Below are 24,415 nucleotides of genomic sequence, written 5' to 3' on the forward strand. Positions count from 1 at the left end.
CCGAGAGGGCAGTGCCTGAGCCCATAGAGAGCATGAATTTTACTGATGTAGGTGAGGCTAGCGGGTCGCGCCCCTCAAAGAGGAAGGCGATGACTCATGAGGCGGTGCCCGCGTCGAGGAAGCTGAGATCAGAGGTGAAGTAGATGCTGTCGAGTGTTGTAGATAGTGTTAAGCAGGTCAACGATGGTCTGGCGCAGCTGAATACGCGTCTAACAGAATCGCTCGGCTCGATCGAAGGGAGGTTAAAGGAGCTGCAATGTAGAATAGAGGTGTTCGAAAACAAATCCAGTCTGAGTGATTCTCCCCTTCTTAAGTCGGGATCTCAGTCGGCTGGTTCTTCGACAGGGAAGTCGCAAGTTCAGCAAGATGGCTCGCAGCAACTGCTTCAACATGACGCGACAAAATGAGGCTTTTTGTGTGTGGCAATGGAACTGTAGGGGGTATGCTCGTAAACGGGTGCCTCTGCAGCAGTATATTTGCGCGTGTAAGGGTAGGCCGCAGGCTATTCTACTGCAGGAGACAATGAGGGAAGAAGTTTCTCTGACGGGCTACCGGACCGTCTTCGGCGCATCCAAAGCTCGGGGGATCTGCATTCTGCTGGATAGCAAATGGACGCAGGTGGTCCATGACCTTAAGATACCTTTCAGTTCCCTGGAATATGTCATGATTGAGGTGATTCCTAACCGGGTGACCAAGAAAAGCGTGTTTATTCTGAACGTGTATAGTTCCCCGAGGGACAGGGTGCAAAGATTCAAGCTGCTTCTGCAGAAGGCTTTTGAGCTTGCCGGGGACTATGCGCTGATCGCGGCTGGGGATTTTAATGCTCCGTATCACGTGTGGGGTTACAAGCATGACACAGTTAGAGGGAGAGACCTTTGGCAGAACGCCGCGGAGTTTGACCTTACGCTGGTCACTGAACCTGCCTTTCCGACACGTATAGGGATGTCGACGTGTAGGGATACTACCCCTGACCTCTGCTTTGCAAAAAACGCGGCCAAGCCTAGTTGGTGCAATCTTGCCGAAGACCTAGGCAGTGATCATTATATTGACCAAGTCGTTTTTGAGGTTGAGGGTAGGCGCCCTAGGCCGTTAACGTTTATAGACTGGGATAAGTTTCGCATGATCCAGGAGGAGAGAGGAGAACGGGGGAAGGAATTCGAAGGCCTGTACCGGCCGTCCCTGGAGGATTGGGTCACCCACGTGAGGGAGGATGCAAAGGAGGCTACGAAGGAGATCACTACGGATTTCGAGGTGGATAGTGTTGATAGCAGGCTGGCCCATCTGATTGAAACCAAGCGGTCTATGCTGGCTAGGTGGAAGGGGCAGCGGCTTAATCGTAGGCTGCGTAAAAAGATTTCCGAGCTGAATAAGCTGATTGAGGAGCACTGTAAGCTTTTGTCTAGGCAACAGTGGGATGAGGTATGCAACTCGGTGGACGAGCAGGTGCGCAATGGGAGGTCGTGGGGCTTGCTTAAGCATTTGCCCAACGACTCCAATACGAGAGTTAGTCAGGGGTACGCCCTTGCTAGAGCTGTACACGAAGCAGTGGGGTCTGCCTCGGAAGAAGAGCTGGTTGAAAAGCTGGCTAGCAAATACCTTCCTGTTGCGGACCCGGATGCTCTTCTGACGGAACAGGCCTACAGGGGAGAAGACAACTTTTCCCTAGATGAGTACTTTTCTGTGCAAGAGATACGTACGGTTTTGCATAACCTTAACAGCAAGTCGGCTCCCAGATCGGGCGGGATTTCTAACAAGCTTTTAAATAATCTGGAACATAGGTCAGTCAAGTACCTTATCGGGGAGGTTAACGCTATGTGGAGAGACGGGGTGGTTCCGGAGCAGTGGAAGACAGCTCTCACGGTGCTGATTCCCTAGGCTGGCAAAGTCCCGACCATTGATAACTTGAGACCTATTTCGCTCACTTCATGTGTGGGCAAGGTAGCCGAGCATGCGGTGCTTAATCGGCTTACAGGGTACCTTGAGGAGAAACAGGTCTACCCCCACACTATGATTGGCTTTCGGGCCGGGCTTTCGACTCAAGACGCAATGAAGCACATCAAGCATCAGGTCATTGATGGAGATGGAAGGGGCGTTAAGGCCATCCTAGGGCTGGACCTGGAGAAGGCTTTTGACAACGTTCGGCACTCTTATATTCTTAAGTCCATTTCGGATCTTGGCCTCGGCGCGCGCTTTCATGACTATGTCAGGCCATTCCTGTCAGGCAGAAAGGCTACCTTGAGGGTTGCGGAGCTGTAGTTAAAGACGTCAAATCTTGGAGACAGGGGCACTCCTCAGGGTGCCGTCATCTCGTCCACATTGTTCAATCTGGCCATGGTCGGATTGACCAAGAAGCTCTTGGAGATTGGGGAGATTAAGCACACCATGTATGCAGACGATGTGACCGTATGGTGTTCCGTTGGTAGTGAGGGCAATATCGAAAGTGTTCTGCAGGAGGCGGTAGATGTAATTGAGAATTATTTGGACCCGACGGGGTTAAGGTGCTCCCCCTCCAAGTCGGAGCTATTGCTGTACAGTCCCACTAGAAGGCGACCCAAGCCAAGGGAATAGATCCCCGTGGACCAGCTGAGCATTCAGCTTCGTACAAGAAATGGCGATGCCATACCTAGGGACGTTTCTATCGTTTCTAAAGAAACGTTTCTATCGGGAACGACTAAGAAATTCAAATTTCAAAGTTCCCTATAGAAACGTTTCTTGTCTTTTCATGCTATGTGATTAGCGATGATGTGGTTGCGCATGCTCTGCTGGCCTTGCTGGGACTACACCGGTTCTAATAAACCTCAGTTGATAGTCCAGTCGTTGTGGTGTGAACATCTCATCTTGTCCTTTGTGTTTTTGACTGGTTTTCTCGTTCAAGTATGTACCAACTGGCCCAGATTTCAACCCTTCTGCAAAGCATTTCTTCTTCCCTGGGCGTCTTTCTAAATGTTCGTTCTCCCGGCAGTCAGGCTACGCTTTGTATTAGCGCAATTGCTTCCATCACTTGTCGAGTACGCGCCCTTTCCCACTGCCTCAAGGTAAACATCGCTCCACCGGAGCTTGTCGTCTTCTTCGGGTTGCTGGAGCCTTCGACAGGCCATTGGAAACGCATGGTCAAGATTTGGAAATCGGAGTGCTGGAGGCAGGTGAGGCTTCTGCACGATTGGTTGCGAGTGTTATGCCTCGCGGGACGTGATGAACTGTCAGGAGTTCGCTGTTTCCGGGATCATCGCCGTTTGGCAGGCCAGGCAACAGAAGTGTTCTGGAATCAGCTGAGGATTTATCTGCCAAAAAAGGAAAGGCTAAAAGTCAACCGAGGCTCTGTTACTTACTTGGAAGGTGCGACAGTGCCCAAGGTTGTTGATGATCTGCTTCAAAATGGCCCCAAGTACAGCCTCACTCCAAGCTTAAGGAGCCATGAACTGCTTGCCACCGTACATTGGCTGGCTGATAAAGTACACAAGGATTAAAAACAGCGATGTCTGTCTGAAGGGGTTGACGTTCTTCTGAGGGTTGATGGCAAGCAGTCAGGAAACAGCAACCGAGTACTCAACCGGGTTGTCGACCACTTCATCGAAAATGATCTGATCCTCCTCCAAGCGGACAAGGATGGTGGCTTCGTGGTCCTTCCGACAAGGTCTTTTGGAGAGAAGGCAATGGCTGCTGTAGCGAAGAACTTCGAGTCTACAAATCGGAAGCCCTCAAGGTTGAAGACGGCAGCGGTGAAGCTCCTGAAAGAAAACAACTTGGAAAAAGTTTCGCGAAGGGTCATGAATTGCAAGGGGAACCGCCTGCAAGTGTTCTTTTCAGCAAAAACACACAAGGTGGGTTGCCCTCAGAGAGCCATCATCACGGAGACAGGTACATGGCAGAAGTTAGTAAGTCAGTTTCTTCAGCGACAGTTGACGGCCCTCCCAGTGCAGGATCCATTCAGTGTGGCTAGTTCGGCAGCGGTGGTAGAGGTCCTTAATAGTGGGATCCCTGGTGCCAACATGGCCTTTTCAGTTGACATTGAAGACCTGTTCTACAGCATTCCCCATGATGAACTCTTTTTAGCTGTGCGTGAACTCATTGATCAATGCAGTGCTGTAAACTTCCAGAATGCATGTGGTATGTCGGTGGATGCCTTTCTAGAGCTCCTATCCTTTTATCTGTCATCCACTGTTGTTGAATTCAAAGGTTTCTTGTTCCTTCAGAAAAAAGGAATATGTATTGGCTCTAGTGTTGCCCCAGTGCTTTCCGAGATATTTTTAGCAAAATTTGACAGGAAACTTCAAGGCTTCCTTCTAAACAAGCGTGTATGCAAAGTTTTTAGGTATGTGGACGATTTTTTAGTACTTTTAGAGCTTTTACCAAATGACACTCTGCCCGCAGCAGTAGATGATGTATTGACTGCTTTTAAAGCTTCTTCACGCACTCTTAATTTCACTCATGAACTTCCTAGCAATCATTCCATCAGGTTCCTAGAACTGCAACTAACATTCTTTGACGACGGGCATTTGTGCTGGATGTTTTCCCCTAGGGGCAAGAAAGCACTTTTATCATTTGGATCTGCACATTCAAATATTGTAAAAAGAGGGATTGCAATCAATTGTTTCCGTAATGCACTTGAAAGAAGCTGTCACCACGCCATTAAAAGTAGCTTTGACGCACAATCCCAACGTTTAGAAGCCGCAGGGTTCCCTCCGCCTCTTTTGAAAGCGGTGGCTAACTCGCTGCTTCAGAGGCTAAAGAAGGAACGTACTAAGCTGGTAGATGGTGGGGCTACTGAACGTAGGAAACTTGAAGTTATGCCGTATGTGCATAAAGTGAGCCACAGTATCAAGAACGTTGCCGCCATGCAGGGAGTAAGTGTTGTGTTTTCGGCCACTTGTAAGCTTTCGGGTCTGTGTTCGCGCATTTCTGGAGGCAGGGCAAGGAACCATGTTTGCACTACGCAGCATGAAAACCGTTTCACGGCATGTGCTGCAGGGGTTGTTTATAAGTTTCCTCTCACGTGCGAAAGATTTTACATAGGCCAAACCGGTCGATGTATTAATGACCGCCTGCGTGAGCACCACTCCTCCCTGGGGTCAGATAACGGTGCAAACTTGCCTCACCATTGCAATGAGTGTGGTTGTTATCCTTTGTTTAGCAATGTGACGATTCTTGGTAGGGGCAAGGGCAAAGAAGAGCGAGAAATCTTGGAAGCGTACTACATCAGTTTATTAGGTGATGACTGCGTTAGTACAACCTCGGTGCGCTTACATGAAAAAGAATTTGAATTTCTTAGTCGTTCCCGATAGAAACGTTTCTTGTCTTTTCATGCTATGTGATTAGCGATGATGTGGTTGCGCATGCTCTGCTGGCCTTGCTGGGACTACACCGGTTCTAATAAACCTCAGTTGATAGTCCAGTCGTTGTGGTGTGAACATCTCATCTTGTCCTTTGTGTTTTTGACTGGTTTTCTCGTTCAAGTATGTACCAACTGGCCCAGATTTCAACCCTTCTCGGTGTGCTCTTCTGCGTTACGGCCAGAAATCAAAATATCATCAAGATAGGCTTTCGCACCGGGAATGCCTGCTAACAGCGTGTCTCGTTGAAACACCCACGACGCCACCGATATCCCAAATGGCTGACGTTGGACTTTCTACTGTCCCTTTATTGTGTTAACTGTGAGAACTTCAGCCGACTCGAAGTCTAGCGTAAGCTGTTGATAAGCTTGAGCTAGATTCAGCTTTGTAAAAGATTGCCTTGAACCCAGAGCTGTGAGCATTTCGGAAGTAGTGGGCAAAGGGTACTCGCTGCGTTTAAGAGCTTTGTTTACGGTGCTACGGTAGTCACCGCACAGGCGTAAAGTTGCGTCTTATTTTCTTACCACTACCAGTGGTGTGGCCCAGTTGAAGTATGCGAGGGGTTCCCATACCCCTTGCTGCACCAAGCCATCAACTTCCTTGCCCAAGTCTTCTTTGACGGCCAGTGGAACTGCTCGGCTTTTGAGAAACACTGGTTGGGCGTCGCCTTTCAGTTCGATGGGAACTCGTGGTCCACTGAAGCCAGAAAGGTCCCTGCGAAACACCTCGGAAAATCGTGAGGGCCTATCTTTCGCGTTGATTTGCTGGATTCCCCGTAAGCAAACGCCGAATGACCTAAACCAGTTTCGCCCAATGAGACCATTGCCTTGATTATTTACAACCAGCAAAGACTGCTTTACCTCCCGGCCCTTGAATTCTACCAAGACGACTGCTCGACCCAGCAGCGGTAACACCTCGTTTGACCAGGTTACGTCAGCTGTTCCAGAATCTTGGAGTGGTATTTCACCACGATTTCTCTCGTTTACTCGAAATGTATCTTCACTCACAATTGAAAAAGAGGCTCCAGAATCAACCGCCATCGGGACTTGTATCTGCACTCAAACCATAAACTTGAATTCTTGCTCATTCACTTCGCAGAGTGAAAACAATGCACTCATTTCGTACACGCCCTTGCTCTTTTCAACTTTCCTCTTTTGCTCAGGCGTCGTCTTTCGGGCCGCTCCACTTTCGTCTTTTGAACGACTAGCCCTCGCTATATGTCCAGCCCTTTTGCATTTGAAGCATGCCGCTTTTATAAAACTGCATAAATGCGGAGCGTGCTTGCCGTTCCAACGGTAGCAACAGGAGTCCTCTGCCGTGGCGTCTTGCTTCGTGCGGGTTGCTTGTATCATGCCTTGACAGCCCTTTGTCTCGTCTCGGCCTTGCATGCGTATGTCTCGCTGTTGCTTGGCTGCCGCTTCTGCGGTCGCGGCCATGTCGTACGCAAAGTTGAGCGTAAGGTCGTGTTCTGCGAGAAGTCGCTGTTGAACTGCTTCGTTCTGGAGGCCGCATACGAAACGATCGCGCATCATGATGTCCAACGGGAGTTGCTCGTTGCCAAAACCGGAGTCTTCGGCTAGCTTACGAAGCGCCCTGACGTAGTCCGCAACCGATTCCTCGGCAGCCTTGTTTCTCTTGTAGAACAAAAACCTTGCGTATAGCCCTGAAGACCTCGGATGCAGGTGCTTGCGAACCACCGTCTTAATTTCGTCCTTGGTTGCTGCTCTCTGACTTGCTGGCTTCACCAGAGTTACGATTAGCCCGTATGCCCTTGACGCGTTTGTGCCGAGACGATACTCGCCGATCCTGCCGACAACCATCACCATCGCTTCCTCGTCACCAAGCTATTGTGTGTCAGCGGGACGCCAGGGTGGAACAGATAACGTGGTTTAATGATGCAGCGCCCTTTTATAGGGCGATGAACATGTGTTCCACCGACTGCTGTTTGCATGGCTCATAAGCGATATTCATGAGAATACAGGGTCAGTGTGAAACGCGATATTAGTACACAACAATAACTGACATTAGAAGTTAGCATTCTGATATTGTCAAAGGCAAGTGGGGTCTTACGCACCCATCGCGGTGAGTTGTGTTTGGAATCGTAGTCAGTAGATTTCTGACATCAGGGCGGGCGACTTCTGTCACTGGCTCCCAGGATCCTATGCTAGTACTTACACTCCGGTCTTCGCAAACTGCTATTGGGGGCGAGGACCTACGGAGGCGCCATCTGTCGGAAGCGCCTCGCTGGCGTAATATGAGGGATCACCGAGGCGCGCTCCTCATAGGTTTCGCTTACGGTGCTCAATAAGAACACCACGCGGCAGCCCTCCTGGACATTTATGTAAGTATTCTCAAAACGAGGGAAGTTTTTGACTGTCAAGATTATTATCATGGGCAAACTGAAAGCACAGAAACGTTTACAGACGCTGTCTCTTTACCGAATACGTGCATGAACGCCACTGCGCGCGGTCGCCGCGATGGAGTCTCCCGAACCGGATTTTTGCGTGAAAGGTAGGCAAACATTGTGAGCAAACTATGTGAAATATATTCTTATAGTGGGCTGTTTGTATAAGTAAATGGAGTATATCAGAATGGGGCCTCAATGCAGTGATCGCACGCGTTCGCAGCGACCGACTGCGCGTCTGCGTACTTGTCCGCGCACACTGTTTCGCTTTCGCTGCGTGCGCGTTTTCGCACCGTGCTGTGAGCTTTAGGCCGCAGAACATGAGCATTTGACAGTACGCAAGCAACCATTGTTGCGTGGACGCTATGGCAACTGGTAACAAATAATTTCGTTACAGCCACCTCGATGTCTACGGCGACTGGGATGAGCCGTCGCGAAGATTCCATCTTTCTTTTTCTTCTAAATTCTTGAACGTTTTAATATTACTTCACAAGTTGCGTCGCACTGTATGTTTATAGGTCTTCTCAGCGTGCGATTTTTCGCTGCTTCTTTTTTGTAATCCAGTGCATTAATTCAAAACACAGACATGACAATATGCCATGATTTTTTTTTATCTGCGTCTTACCGCTCCCTTTCCGTTCCAGTGAACTTGCCAGTATCTAGCATCAACAAGTTCATAGACCAAACCATCATGACATTATCCGGGAAGCGGGCGCGGGCGAGCGTCTCAGTACGCGTTTTCTGCTACTCACTGAACATCGCAGTCACGGCGCCATAGCAGAAATCTTCCTCGCGGCTGTGCATGCTGCACGCCCGAGTTGCAGCCGATGGCTCTCTGCCGGTTCTAAGTTGCGCGAGCCAAGCTTCAAGCAGCTCCTTGTCCTACAGCTACGCAACGAATTGCGTACGTCTGGCACTGCGGCACCCAGCAGTAGCTTACCATGCTGCACACCTCCAAAGGCAGGCGCTACCTATTATAGTACTTTCAAATGTTGTCAAACAGACACCCAAGGGGGTAAAGCCCCACCGCTTAATCAGAACCACAGCGCAGCTGGGACTTTAAACTTTCGTTTTCAGCTCGCTTAGGCGCTTACGAAGCAGCCGACGCGGCCGCTGTGTCCACGTGATTCCTCATGTCACGTCACGCTGACGGTGGAGCCAGCTTTTCCAGGGGTGGAGCTCGCCCCCAACACATTTACAAGTTGCACGCAACTGCTCAGCAAGTAGCCGCGAGTGACGTGACGTCCTTGACGTAGTCGACCGCTTTTAGTCTCTTGGCAGGAAGGTAAAATAATATCGAAGGTTTCCTAGGTATACTTTGTGGCGTAAAATACATTTCTTGAAAAGAGACAGAAGAAGACAGTGAAGCGCCAACTTGCCCAAGAAGAAGTTCTATTGTAATTTCGAAGACTTGCTCGAAAGCGCTGGTTTCGACGTCACGGTCAGATTCACCCCTAAACTATTCGAACTTAGGATGTCATACTCAGAGCTGTCGCTCTAAGCACCACGAGCAAACGCGCACGACGCGATATAGCGGTGCCAATTACATCCGTCGATATTTGCGCAAACAGAGGCCTTGAAACAAGCTGGGACGAAACAAGAAATTCATCAGCCGTTATTTCCACTCCACTAAGCCAATTTTGGCACAGCAGTTTTGGTTGCTCCGTGGAATAACCATAGAGAGGTAATTTCGGTCACGAGACGTAAAACATTCTTCGCAGCAACACTACCAGATGCTGTTTTCCTCCGCTCATTTTCGAAGAAAGGTGTAAATTTCTGGTGCCTTCCGCCGACAAAGTGTGTGATCTAAGGCAAACATTTCGATCCGCAAGGTAGCTAATTTGATTCATGCTGAGAAAGAGGTCATTGAATAAATATTTTTTTTTTACTTATACACGTTTGTTTATTGTACATGTGCCACCAATTCGCAATCATAGAAATGCCTGTGCTTTCCAGCAATTGATTATTTTAAAATAAAGCGCCATTATAATTATGTTGTCGCACTAACTTTCTCAATCATTTTATTGCACAAAGGTGTATGTTGTTTGCGTGCTCCTATCACGAGGTCCTTGCAAGCGCTGAAATCTTAAGTTTTCCTGCAGGAGGCTCCTGCACTAAGGTTTCTTTGTTTTTTCCCAAATGTGGACATGATGTGCAGTTCAGCTTGCACACGCCAAACAAAACGCAAAAGCTACACGCACACTTGAATTGGAGGTCATCATCACCACAATAATGAGAACGCAAATGATAGACGGTGTGAAACATTCGGTCTATGCAAACTGGAAGTTCACAATATTCGCATTATGTTATGGGCGACGAGACATACTCATGTTCTAGAACGCGAGCTGATCGGAAATGACGGGACTTCATAGGAGAATAATTCGTAATATTTCACAGTTATTTCATTCGAATGCGTTCTGTGAAATTGGCTGTCTAAAAGCTTTTTACAGAAGGGAAAAGTAGTTTCATAGACCCTTTAAACTCACATCACAAGAAACTGCATCTCGCAAGCAAGTTTCCAAGCAGCAGCATGCACAAATGAATTTCCTGCGTTCCTGCCCCTTTTTTCTTAAATTATGCGGTTTTACGTACCAAAACCACTTTCTCATTATGAGGTACGCCGTAGTGGAGGACTCCGCAAATTTCGACCACCTGGGGTTCTTTAACGTGAACCTAAATCTAAATACACGGATGTGTTTGCATATCGCCCCCATCGAAATGCGGTCGCCGAGTCCGGGAGTCGATCCCACGACCTCGTGTTCAGCAGCCCAACACCATAGCGACTGAGCAACCACAGCAAGTGTGTACCTGCCCTAATGACATTATCTGGTTTCTCTGTCTCTTTCTTTTTGCAGAAATGATACAGTAATGTGCAGTGACCTACCAGATATCGATCTCACCAGATGGAAGGAAGAACATGAGAGCGGAGAACACAGTAGCGAAGCTAACTGCTCAAGCATGCCGACGAAAATGTAAGATGTGTATCTTAAAGAGGACATGCTTCTTGACACCGGGAATGTTACGCATGCAACATGCTACAAGCTGAGCGCCTGCCAATAAAACGCGCATTTTCCTCTTACTCCTCATGTGCCTCTTATTTACGACTTCATCACTGTTCCCGTCGTTCTACAACGAATTAACCTCATTTGCCCATTGCTGCTCTTCGTGCCTGCGTAAAGCTGCTGAAGAGAAAAAAAATCTTGCTTTATTGATTCCTTTGGCTCTTAACGTGTTTGCTTTGACAGGAGTTTCCCGCAGCTCACACCTCTATCTTAACAGCAATTTTCACTCATGATCCGCAAAACGTTTTCTTTTCTTACACCTCACTGTTGCCTGATTTGACTTCCGAAGTACATGTAGAAAGCCACGGCCTTCGCACGCCGTGGTTTTCGATAAGAGTAATAAAGCTTTTTAGTGTGAATGGTTCCTCGGCCTACTAGTGGTAACTAACTTGGGGAAACGAAAAAAAAAGGCAGCAAATTCCGTTTTGTACTAATGCTTCCTCGCCCAGTTGCACCATGCGAAAGACACCAGATTCGGTAACCAAAGGGTACAGCGTTAGCAGGAGTCTGTCGGCCTCCACTGAGGAACGGACGCAGTTGTTGAACGAGGACTGCCACTCCTATCATGCATGCAACACCGGTGTGGGCCTTACGTGCAAGTGGTCTGCGTGGCAGCAAAACCAGCGCCCAGAGCTTCTATCATGTGTTGGTGTTCTCTACGCTCTGTCTGTGTGGCTACAATCAGAAGGATGTACCGGTTGGCTGCAACTTCGTGAAGGCACATCGCTGTGGCGGTTCTAGGTTGGTATGACGCCCACAGCAGCGTGCGGTGCTTCATTACCTGGTACACTGCAATGGCCGAGAAGCCACTACATCCTAGTTTGGAAATAAATCCGCAATTGAAAGCAGAGAGATAGGACCGAGGCTAGCGCACCCTGTTCTCAAATGCACATAGCCAAGTATGTGCGGGTTCGTTTAACTATTGCGTATCGAAAACTAAAGCAGCCTCAACTCCACTTGACAATTACGTATTGCGAAGCATGGTCGTTTTCGTACAGAATGGTTCTTGTGCATCGTATCAGCTGCTCTGTGGAGAACAGTTAAGGATTTTAGAGCACAGCTCTTAAGTGCCCGTTGCTGCGTTGAAGGTCGGTGTGTCTCGGGGTTGTCTTCGTAGACGTAACCGAGCGAACGTGGAGTGTAGCGGTGGATAAAAAGTGAAGGGAGCACGAGGAGGAAAGCGGAGGAAGAGGCTACAGGGAAAGAACGAAGCGTAAAGTGCAAGAGGAGGGTATGGCGAAAGATTGGGAACAAAAGCGTAGTGCCGCTCTGCGGCGACGATGGAGCAAGAGCACCGTGTCGTCTCTTCACCTATGGCATGCGGCGAGCGCGTCCAACGATACTATACATGTACATGAAAACTGAGCGCTGCATTAGCGCAGGCCTATTTGCGGTGGCTCCTGTGAATCGCACCCATAAGTCAACCGCGTAGTGCTTCGCAATCTCCCGATTAGGGAGGCAGTCGCGCCACACTTCGCTCCATTTGCAAGTGACAGGTTGTTTGCGCCAGCCAATAAAATTGCCGTAGTTGAATGCGGATAAACCAAGTATGTCTAGCTATAGCTCAGTTTTGCATGATTTGGGAAAGGACGACACCATTGGTTTGCATATATTTAATTTTACTGCATCTCTTGGTATAGATAAGGACGACACTTGTTTTAAGAAGGTTTGATCATGTTGCATGTCTTCTTTTGTAGCAGAAACTACCGCATGTACAATGACACCAGAAGACAACACATGTGCACAGACGCTGCTCGGCGCCAACACCGAATGAAACTGAATGCAGCCAGCACCTCTGGTGGAGGCGGCACGAAAGACTAACCTTGAGCCGCTGTTTGTTCTCTCTCCACAATGAAGTAGGCAGGTTCATGGTTATATTGCACTCAGTTTTACACAGACGATATTAGGGAAGGACAGGACGTGGACGGACGTAGCGCAAACTACCAACTGTTTAATACTGTTAAATAACGCGCTTATATACAAGGAGATATGGCGCGGGGGGGAGGGTATAAAAGATATGACAAGTTGACGAAATGTGATCATAGTTCGGGTCAGGCATACAACGTTCACTTGCACCCGTTCGCCCTGGCAAACTCGACCTCACCTTTGATAAGCGCGATGGACGGAGTGCATACACACATTTCTTTTTCTTTAGCTATCGAAAGCGCTTTCCATATTTCTCGCTCCGTTTTTGTTTTTGATATGCCAATCACTGTTGTGCTTTCTAGTAGCGGAGAGCATTTGCATTGTTTGCAATGTGCAGCCAAGTTGCTAGGTGCTGTCAGAAGCTGGCACGTGTATTTGTGCTGCCGTAACCTATCGTTTAGACAACGTCCAGTTTGCCCGATGTATACTTTCCCGCAATCTAGTGGGATTTGATAAACAACTGAAGTGGCACACTCCACGTACTTTTTCACGTGCTTAGTCTGACAGACCGTAGCACTAGGGTTTCCCTCTTTGGATCCTGCGTTCACCCTCTTGCACATGCCTTTCAGTTTTTGTGGGGCGGAGAACAGAACTTGAACACCATGGCGTTGGGCTGTCTTTTTTATCCTATGTGGCAAGCCATGAATGTAAGGCAACACCACGTGTTTTTTCAATTTTTCTTTTTCCTGTGTTTTCTGCCTTTTCCTGTTGGTTCTGATTTCGGGCAACAAGTTTTCACAGATTTGCACCACCATGCTATTCGGGTACCCACTGTTTCTTAAGCGGCTTACTTGCAAATCGATGCTCTCCCTCACAGCATGGCGGCATGACTTTTCAATTGCTTGACTTATGCAAGCCTTGGCGATGCCTCTTTTTATGATTTTAGAATGGCATGAGTCATACCTCAGAATTTCTTTCTCTCCTCTAGTTGTGTAGCACCAGCAGATGTGGGAGCCTCTGAGCCTAATATTTATGTCAAGGTACTGCAAACGACCTACGGTAGGGGTCTCGTACGTGAACTCTAAACCTTCATGCGCTTTCTTGAACATGCTGATGACAGTTTCTACACTGAATGGGTCGGTTTGGTCTTCTTTCATGCACACCAAATAATCGTCAACATATCTGAAACAAGTATTTATGTTAGTTTCTTCAAACAAGGTGGCAAGTTTCCTGTCTCCCACACTCAAAAATAGGTCGGAAAGCACGGGAGCTGTACAAGAACCAATAGCGATGCCATCCTTCTGCTCATACACACTGTCACCATATTCGATAAACGCACCATGTAGATACAGTTTTAACAAGTTCACAAAACTAGAAATACTGCTCTTGCACACGTCCTGAAATTTGGTGTAGCCCAACGTGTCGATGGCTTCTTGTACTGCTTGTACCACCGCTGGCCTCGGGACACTGTAGAACAAGTCCTTCACGTCTATTGAAAAACAAGACGTCGGCGGGCTACTCTTTAGTGTTGCAATAAGTTCGTCCGAGTTGCGGATCAAGAACGGGTCGTCGAAAGGTAAGGAGTTCAAGGAGGCCTGAAGGTGGTCCGCGATGCATCTTTGCCAGGTTCCGCGGTCTTCAACAATCGTCCTAAAAGGGATTCCCTCTTTGTGGGTTTTTACCGAGAAAAATGGCTTCAGAATGAGTTCTTTGCTTTCTTTCACGTGCTTTGCCAACTTGTCAAGCCCATGCTTTCACATGTTTTGCCTGCTTCATTTTTCAGTTTTGCAATTTCTTTGTACGTGATGTCGCTTTTTGCGAAATTCTTACGGATCACTTCTTGGGCAGATTTTTCGTATTCAGGAGCGTTCATCACGACAAACACGCCTGTTTTGTCCGAGAGGAGCAGTTTTAGATTTTCTTTTTTGAGGTACCTAGTCACTCTGCTTGTTCCTGCAGGCTTGGGTTTTTTTACTAGGCTCTTTTTCGACACTCCCGTCAAAACTTCTTGGATGCAAGTCACTTTTTCTGGCTCAGGGGTTCTTTCCGCGACTGAGCGTACCATGGCCAGGAACTGTACTGCCGTTACTGGAGGTTCAATTGCGTATCTTGGTGCCTTATTTAGGGTCTGTTGCACATAATCGGGGATCTTTCTACCGGAAAGGTTGACAGCAACGCTTCCTTCAGGCTTACGCTTCTCTCTTCTAGGGAGGCTCTTGAATGAGCCTTTCCACAAGCTTTCGGCATACAACTCCGCGAAGTTGTAGAAATACCTGATCATTGCTGTTGAAGCCGCTGAGTCCATTGTTTCCTCTCATATGGCCGCAATGTGGTCTCGGAGGAGACGAATCTGTCGCCACGTTTCAGCTCGAAGTATCTTGCAGAGGCGTCTTGCCGTTCTTTCAGCAGGGGCGACGTTTCCGAGTAGACCAGCCAACACAGGAGAAGACAGACCGTTGTTCAGGGCCTATGTGAGGGTGCGAGTTCTGTGCCTGGCCTTCGCAATGTTGTCGACGAAATATAACGTACGAGGAAGCGGAGGAAGGTTAGGGATGTAGAAGCCCGATGTACTCGAAATAACATCTAGTAAAGCAATGAAGGGGGCTAGTTGGTGAACGTTCATGGTTATATTGCGCTCAGTTTTACACAGACGATATTAAGGATAGACAGGACGTGGACGGACGTAGCGCAAACTACCAACTGTTTAACACAAGCAGTAGAAGCCATCGACACGTTGGGCTACACCAAATTTCAGGAGGTGTGCAAGTGCAGTATTTCTAGTTTTTTGAACTTGTTAAAACTGTATCTACATGGTGCGTTTATCGAATATGGTGACAGTGTGTATGAGCAGAAGGATGGCATCGCTATTGGCTCTTGCATAGCTCCCGTGCTTTCCGACCTAGTTTTGAGTGTGGGAGACAGGAAATTTGCCACCTTGTTTGAAGATACCACAATAACTACCTGTTTCAGATATGTTGACGATTATTTGATGTGCATGAAAGAAGACGAAACCGATCCATTCAGTGTAGAAACTGTCATCAGCAGGTTCAAGAAAGCGCATGAAGGTTTAGAGTTCACGTACGAGACCCCTACCGAAGGTCGTTTGCAGTACCTTGACATAAATATTAGGCTCAGAGGCTCCCACATCTGCTGGTGCTACAAAGCTAGAGGATAAAAAGAAATCCTGAGGTATGACTGTTTGGGGTGGAAGAGGTGAACATAAAAAAGACAGGGAAATGAATTAGTTTGAAGCTATCGCGTTGTTGAGGAGTGACCCAGTGCTTGCCAGAAGGTAACGCGTTTTTCGAATAGCTCGAATAGGGCCGGTCATGGAAGTATTCGCGTAGGCGTAGGTTACAGGCGAAATTATCCAAATTTTTCAGCAGTTCAAATTCACCCTGTCCGCCTGTACCTGGACAAAAATGCAGACCACGACGCTGCACTCCGCACTCATCAGCTGCTAGTAAAATGTCAGAAATATTGCCAATATTGTTCCGGCCTTGATCGAAACAATTCCTAAAAGAGGTTGACGAAGAAGTAATGGAGTGCATTTCAAAAGGCTTGGTTTTAAAAGGGGCAGAATTACATACCCTGTCCTGGCATGCAGAACGGCACCCAACACCAACACGGAGCAGGAGCTTGGCTTTCAATGCGTGCATTTCCTTATGCTTCTTTTTACTCAAATGCCTCTATGGCGGCGGATTTGGTCGATGACATGTTTAATCTCGCTACAATTTGACTTTCTTGGATCTTCAATTTCTTACTGGAAGAACGACAAAGATCCAACACAACTCGCGTGAGTTCTAGTGAAGCGCTTGTTAGTATGTTATCCCATGTAGTCTTATTGCGTTTGGATATGTAAGACAGAGCTGGTCTAAAAAGATACGGAGAGCCTTCGGTGCAACAGACGTAGCTAGGTAGGTATTTACCGTATCTACATTTCGATCATTGCGGATTTTTTTTTCTAAAACCTTCCATAGCCTAAAGAATTCGTTTGAATAGAGATAAGTGATATTATTACCAGGAGACACAGCTTTTTGTTAATTCGCAGGTGCGTCATTCACGGCTTGGGTGTGGGCACTGCGAAGCTCGCAGCAAGGACCTCGAAGGGAGGAACCTGTTGTGTCCTGTGCTGAAGGAACTGTTCAGCTGATGAAGCTCTCGCTGCCGCGCTTCTTGGTGGATTCTTTGAAGAAGCCTTCTTTCCACAGCGCTGCATTTTTCCTTTGTGGCGTGATGATTCCTTTTGAGAGGGACTACCATTCGTTGTTTGGCTCATCATGAGCGCCGGGTCGCGTATTTCGAATTGCTAGTAGGCACAGCAGGGCGTGGAACTTGCGGAAGTTGGTTTGCGCGCATGCGCGAATAAGACCGGGTGCGAGAGAGGAAATGTGGGGAATTTTGCTCCTTGAATATACGACTCTGCCTAGGCACTACGGAGGAGTTTCTTAGCGCGTGTTGTATCTGCTTTTCCCTATAGGCGTGCCGGCAGAGGTCGCGGGGGGGCGTGGCAGGGCTTAACTTAGCATCGCAAGTTGGCGGCTCGACGCATTTATGTTTATTCCATCGTGTTTCTTACTAATTAAAAGAACGTGTCATTATTTCACATTATTGGCGGCGCCTGCAGAACATCAAAGCAGCAACGGCGACATCAAAGCTAGAAGTAGGACTGGTCCGTGGGTTGCGGTTCGCAGAGGCCTGCACGTGCCAGGAAAGTATAAGATCGGCTGTCCGCTGTCGCGGACAGCCAATTTTTTATGCGACCACTCCCTACCACGTTTCGGCCTCCGCGGCCCCACCCTCGGTCCGCCCTACTTCCGGCTTTGATCCCCCCGATACCACATGGGTGCCCCGGAAATCCTGCGCCACCTGCTTTAATATAACCTCAGGTGCTCTCCTGAGGCCTCCGTTTGCCGGTTGCATGTGCCTCCTGGAGCAGTGCTTATAAAAATGTAATCTATTGTCGCGACTTAAAGAGCGACCCGCGACTTATATAAATACCAGTCAGAACCTTGCCCCTTCAGACACCACGATCACCAAATTGGGCGTCCGTGCCCGCTCCCTCACCGCGCGGGCAGCCAGCGGCGGAGCGTAAACTGGAGCGCACTCCGCAATGCCGGCATGCCTAGGGGACAAACGCATACAACACGCGTTACGAAACCTCCTCCGTTGTGCCGAGGCAGACTCACATATTCAAGGAGCAAAGGCCTCCAGAATTTTTCTCTCTAACCCGCTCTTACTCGCGCCTGCGCAAATACGTCGAGCGCCGTGAAAAACGCCACGTTCGCTGTACGTACTAGCAATTGTAAAAACGCCCCCGGGTCCGATGATCGGCCCGCAATGGACTGTTCCTCTGTGTCTTGCTGAGGCAGATCGCAGATGCACTGTGTAACCAAGAGTGGGACGTTGCCCTGAACGGCTTGTAACAGACGTGCTGAATGTGGCAGTTCATGAGTGAGACGCATTCGAAGTTTGGGCGTAAGCCATCAGCGGCCAGCAGGCGGTGCAGTGGCAGGCATTCCAATCCATCCTTCGGAAAAGGTACCAGTCGAGAGCGGCTACAGGATTTTTACAGCAGGGCGTTGAAATAGGACGCTTCTTGGTTGAAGAAACCAACGAATGTGGCCCTGGGGTGCCCTCATCAGCGGTTCATGGTTCTTGGTAGAATGAGAGTGGCACAGATTCTGGTGACTTCAGGGCGTTGCTCGGCGATGTGGCTACTCACTTCTTATTAGCTGTCCAAAGCTCTTCGTGCGGATACTCGAGCATGGTTTTTTGGTGCCTACATGAAAAACATTTGCCGTGTTGTTCTGGGGGAGGAAATCCAATAGTCCTGGCTCGTCACTGGTGGATGCGCCACACTGAGACCCAATCGCTGGCGTTTCGCTCAACGTACGATCAAAATAGTGGTAAATATGTTTTGCCTGGCTGTCACCTACAACGGTTAAAGACGGAGCACTCTTCGGGTGCTTCCAGCAGACATGCTCCAACGCGGTCTTCTCCGCAACCATGGTTGCAATATACCAGAAGAGAGCGTTTCTCGATCCCGGCAAATATATACAGTGAAGTAGACGTGCCTTTGAAGCTATTTATTGACGCTTTGGCCGGGGTCCGGCCTTCATCAAAATACAATGTATGGCCTAACTACAGTTTATATACATGCGCATATCAAAGAGATCAAGATATGTTTGCATAAAAAGCGAAGTAAATGCGCGAAAATAATGCCTGTCAATCATTCTGAAAAACAGCTGGTACCTACCTGTCTAAACAGATGACGTTTCAAACACATCAGTTGGATATACGTGCAACAAATGAAAACCGAAAGAATTGTCAAGTGACAGCAATACCGCCACGGTATAGGTGCTATGTCACCAATCAAAAACAACAAATGAAATAAAGTAAAAGCAAAAACGAAAAATAGTGAAACGAAAAGTAAAAATAGTGCCGTACTTGCAAAAAGAAAGTGAAACGAGTACAGGTGTGACCGGCTATGTGGACAGGCAATTCAATTTTCCTACACTTGCGTTCAAGCCAGACGTGACGGTATCAAACTTATAGACAAGAAAAGATTCATGGGCTTCTTTACCATAATTTGAACGAAATCCCGACTCAAGCAATGTGACTTTAATCTTGCCAAATGAGCCGTCAAGTGTACGTGTTTTGAGATGGGCAGGTTGAGCAACGTATTAGCGTGGGATTTGTGATTGTTAAAGCGCAATTGAAAAGGTCCTTCTGTTGGTCTAATGTACTGTTTTTTGCACAGTGTCCATTCAAGCGCATATATGACGTTTTTAGTACCGCAGTTGAAATCGCCTTTGATTCTTAAATGAAAGTTTTAAGCCGTACTAGTTACCTGCTGCGATGTACACATGTAGGGGCATACTATTACATCGTGGTTTTCGGCAAGGACGGCTTCCGATGGCATCAGGGCAATCATTCTGAGATGATGATGATAGTGTAATTATGGAGGGAACATAAGACATTCACCCAAATGTAGTTAAGTGGTACAAAGGAAATCCATACGAGTTCCTCGAAAGAAAAGCTTCGCAGTTGAAGAAAAATTCGTCCTGGTCCGGGACTCGAATCCGGGACCACCGCCTTCCCGGGGTTGCCGCTCTGCCATCTGTGCTAACCAGGCGGCTAGGATATCGCAGGCGAAGTCTAATTTATCAATAACTCAGCAGCAAAGGCAAGAGTTTGACGAAGTAGTTCTCCGGAAACTCGCAAGGTGGAGAGCAGTAATTAATAAAAGAAAAATGAGGCATCAACCCAAGCATAGCTAAGTGCTACCACTACGACGCTATTTTTCCTTTTTTTCTTTTGTTTCTTCATTTGTTAATTTTGATTGGCGACATGTCACCTATTCGGTGGCGGTTTTGCTGTGACCTGACAAATTTGTCGAAATTCAATATTTGTGCCTATCTTCAAATGATGTGTTTTCAAACGCCATCTGTTTAGACATGTATCACCTGTTCTTCCGAATGATTGACCCGCATTCTGTTCGTGCAGTTTCATCGTTTTTTATGTAAACATATCTTTATCTGGTTGATACGAACTTGTATATAAACTCTACTTACGCATACATTGTATTGTGATAACGGCCGGACCCCAGCCGAAACGTCAATAAATCACTGCATACGCGCGTCTACTTCAATATATATATATATATATATATATATATATATATATATATATATATATATATATATATATATATTTCATACTGCAGACCTAGATCAAGTCAAAGCAGGGTGGTTAAACACAACAATAATACAATGCATTATTCAATCAAGTAGGGTGGTAAGACACAACAGTAGCACATTGAATGAATCAATTCTAAACAGGCAACAACGAGTTATGCCAGTCTGTTATAGTTCGGGGGAAAAAGGAATACTTCAATACATGCGTCCGTGCAAAATAAGGTGTTAGTGAATTCGGATGATGGTGTCGAGTAAGCCTAGACGTTGTACTAGACAGATACGACGCAGGATAAATTGTGAAGTCTCCAGTAAGTCTCCATAGTGAAGTAGACGCGCGTATGAAGCGATTTATTGAGGTTTCGGCTAGGGCCCAATCTTCATCTGAATACAATGTATGGCGTAAGCTTGGAGACGCTAAGATTATTTTTAATGCTACTTTACACAATTATTCGTAATTATTTATCAACGTCTGAAATATTATATTTAGGTGAAAAGTGCCAATGAGAAAATTCTAGAGCAACATGAAAAACTCCCGATACAGCTTTCCGTTGCTCAAAACGTACTACATAAAAGTGTTTTTCCGAGCGTTAAAGAAGTTCGCGAATACACGCAAAGGTCCTCGAGCAGCCAGTCGCGCGGCAATTTCGCCTGCATTTGCAGGTTTCTTTTACTGTCGGAAAAACACTTCTATCTATGTAGCACGTAGTGAGCAACAGAAAGCTGTATCCAGAGTTTTTCAGGCCACTCTACACTTTTCTCATTGACAATTTTCATCTAATTGTAATATCTTATAAGTTGATGAATTCATTAAGAATAATTATCTGATTAGGCGGAATAAAAAACAATTTGAGTATCTTCAAGCGACTGTAAACAAGAGCAGCTTGGTTCTGTCTAGCTACGCGGCATTTTCATATTTTTAAACTCTTGCTAAAGTTAGCTGGGACCGCTTGTATATAGCTATCAAGAAAGACACAGCAGCGGAAGAATAACAATGAAGTGTAGAGTAAACCCCGGCATGCGTATTCACGGCCTCTTTCCTCCTTGCAACGATTGCTTGGTTTAGCGGCATCTGTTTGTGTCCGCAGGACATTTGTGGCTTGCTAAAGATGGTGATTGAAAATAATAATTTGTTCAGTTTATTCCTCCATACCGTCTCTGGTAATGCGATCACAATGCAATTTTTTTCCAATGCTGCTACGCTGACTAGACAATTCGCTTCCATGGATCGTCGAGACTATTGGCAAGCCTATACTTCATGGAAAACTCATCTTCCTCTAGAACTTTCAAGGCGTTTCCTGGAGAGTTTGTCACAATGCCATCGATGTTCTTCCTGAAACAAGAAGCGCAGAAACCTCACATTAGCCATTTCTGCTGAAGTTGACTTAAGGATACTTTGCACGTTGCGTTCTTAGTTCGTTCTGGGAGATTTGCGATGACGTATAATTTGTGCGCCTTATGCTTGAGAACCTTTCCAACCTTGCGGTTTTTGTGTTGTAGTACACTATCAGGTTCTTTTTGGTGCCTGTGGCATAAATTTTCAACACATCTTATACAGATGTCCAAAAAGCACTTCATTATACAGTCTTCAATGGTAATAGAAAAGCTGAACAGTATTTTCAGAACTCAGGAGTGCATCAATAAGTTGAGCGAATACCTTCTTCCATAAAGATAGTTGTTTGGGTTTGACTTCCTGCAGTTTCTATTTTGGTGCCGAACGATGAAATCCTCCTTAATAATTTTGACCATACCGGATTCCTAAATCGCTCCTAAATATAAGTACATCACCACATTTGTTTGCATTTAGCCCACCGAGCTTTTCCCGTCATGGCTCAGATTCAAACCCGCGACCTCACCTACTGCACCAGATTGTCACAGTTACAAATCCAACGCAGGTCTGCGGTTAGAATGTAGGTGAGAGCAGTGAACCTAGTGTTTGAAAGTTCCTTTGTCATTTCCTCTATCCACTCAAAAAGCTTTGTGGCGACTGCTCATGGCCGTTTAATACAGTGACAGCTCTATCCCAAACGGAAAGACAAACACGCCAGTGATTTTAAGGAACTGGTGCTCACAAGTGTCGATCATGCAATTTTTTTTTGTACGCAGACAAAACACCATAAAAGTTGTTCTTTGAACTAAATTAAAGCGAGACCTTCCAGTCATCCTGCGCGATTTAGCGTTTCCCGTAAGCATTCCCACGCAAAAGAAAATTTAGGTGTCATTATAGAAAATCTCCCAAATTTAGGAGATCAGGGGTGAACAGAACTTTTACTTTTCAAAGCCTACCGCTGCCGATAATAGTTCATCGGGTGCTGCTGATAATGCCAAGAGTTAAACATTTTGTTAACCTCTTTTTTTGCGGGGAAAGATAGTTGACGTGACGGAATTTAAGCGCGATATTTCACAACTTGCGCTTTAGTCGGAGAAGCTCAACTAAATGGCCATGCTTCAAGCACTGCTCGTTTAAAGCTGTGGAAATCCAACAAGTGCCCGAACAGTTCACACACTTATTCATATCTGCTCGTTATTTCTCGGTAGTAACTAACTAGAATGAAAGTTATGTCCGCTTAGTGATGCAATCTTGTCGAAGTTGTGGCTTTAATATAACAGCTGCAGTTTATTCTGACCTTCTCAGGCTAAAAGCTCGATACCTTGACTAGACTTGTCAAATGCTTTAGCCTAAGCGGAAGTTACAAAAGGTCACCTGAAAAAGCGACGAATTGTGAATGCGTGGTCAGCTGTCCAAACATAGGCCTTGTCCACATAATCGTGCACCGAGCTGTTGAGAGATCGGCGAGCCGTCACCCAGGACATCCGAAGGGCAGGATAAATATCAATGAATCGGTTGTTGGTGCCGTCTCCTTGCCAACGGTGTCTCGTAACACCGAGCTTTTCGAACGTCGAGGCGATAGTTGAGAGAAAATTGTTGCCGCTAACGTCGAAACCTGCAACGAGTGCTTCATTATTTTATCCATAATACACTCCAAATGCCTTATGATTCGCGTTCTAATCTATAGCCCCACAACAAAGAGCAGTTACTTATAAGAAAATGTTGTTTTAGTTCCAAGTGCCGGGTCTCTGGTCTCCACGTTCTGTCAGAGCTCTCCTCTTTTTTTATATTATCATAAAATTGGCTTTGAATAGTATTTCTCGTCCTTATAACGCCACCACTGATCAACTGAGCCGAACACTTACTAACCCAAGTAGTTCACCTGGAAGCAACTAGCTTTACGTAGAAGTCAAATGGCCATCAATTCTTCGATTACGACGGCGGGTAACTACTGTTAGCATTGTAAAAGCAACACCAATATAGAACATGTTTATTGAGGTTACTGAAATTTCTTAGTGAGTCATGTGCTGAATGTGTACTCAAGCAGTGCCTCACGAAAAGGGGGGCATGAAAGCGAATGTTACTTTTCTGTTTAAAACTAGTAGGCCATTCAAGGGTCCTAGCGTATTGTCAGCAAAATTGGCAAGGTTTGATTTCTTATTCACGTATTTAATCGATATCCCTTCATACGCAATTATTCAAGATAGTCTGGTTTTATTTTAAATGGTTGATAGGTCAGGAAGAACGAGAGGTGTGGGCCATATTGACGTACAGACTCATGGCCTCATGAAATGTGTGATGCAGGTTAGTATGAACGCTTCAGCTATGATTATAGACGTACATATTAAGGGCATCTCGAAAAGTGTAATGCAGATAAGTATGAATAATTTAGCTATGCTTCTAACCGTCCAGGTCTTCCACTAGCTCTAAGTGTGTACTTGATTACTAGCGTTTCTCCAGTACTTTAATGTTTGATATGACAAGGCTAAGCTCCAAGCGTATTCGGTAAGCTTAAACGCTGCTGTTATTATGTAGTCGGAAGATGAGGTTTTGAGAAAGGCAGATGGCGTGCGAGCTACGCTAATCAATATTTCACTTTCACAAGGTTGCGGAAACCTAAAGTGACTGCGTTAATAGCGCTTTCAACGTCCAGACTTACCGTCTCTCAGGTTGCCGCCGTAACCACTGGCATAGAACCATGACTCAGTACCTTGAAGTCTGCTTCT

General features: G+C 46.7%; 2 protein-coding genes across 4 annotated transcripts in view; one reads left to right on the top strand and one right to left on the bottom strand.

Annotated features, from left to right (window-relative positions):
* LOC126529664 (peroxidase-like) overlaps positions 1–10,813 on the top strand; it is a 137,249-nt gene extending 126,436 nt beyond the window's left edge. Inside the window, exon 10 of the mRNA XM_050177177.3 lies at positions 10,590–10,813. Coding sequence (XP_050033134.2) covers positions 10,590–10,710 — 121 coding nt within the window. The 3' untranslated portion in view covers positions 10,711–10,813. The remainder of the gene's footprint in view (positions 1–10,589) is intronic.
* A 10,662-nt stretch (positions 10,814–21,475) lies between these two features.
* LOC126529665 (dermonecrotic toxin SPH-like) overlaps positions 21,476–24,415 on the bottom strand; it is a 94,306-nt gene continuing 91,366 nt past the window's right edge. For all 3 annotated transcript variants that reach the window (XM_055069936.1, XM_055069935.1, XM_050177178.2), the window contains 2 exons: positions 23,064–23,304; positions 21,476–21,692 (listed from right to left, as the gene is read on the bottom strand). In XM_055069936.1, coding sequence (XP_054925911.1) covers positions 21,566–21,692; positions 23,064–23,304 — 368 coding nt within the window. In that variant the 3' untranslated portion in view covers positions 21,476–21,565. The remainder of the gene's footprint in view (positions 21,693–23,063; positions 23,305–24,415) is intronic.

This window comes from Dermacentor andersoni, chromosome 9 (assembly GCF_023375885.2).
Source record: "Dermacentor andersoni chromosome 9, qqDerAnde1_hic_scaffold, whole genome shotgun sequence".
Classification (NCBI taxonomy): domain Eukaryota; kingdom Metazoa; phylum Arthropoda; class Arachnida; order Ixodida; family Ixodidae; genus Dermacentor; species Dermacentor andersoni.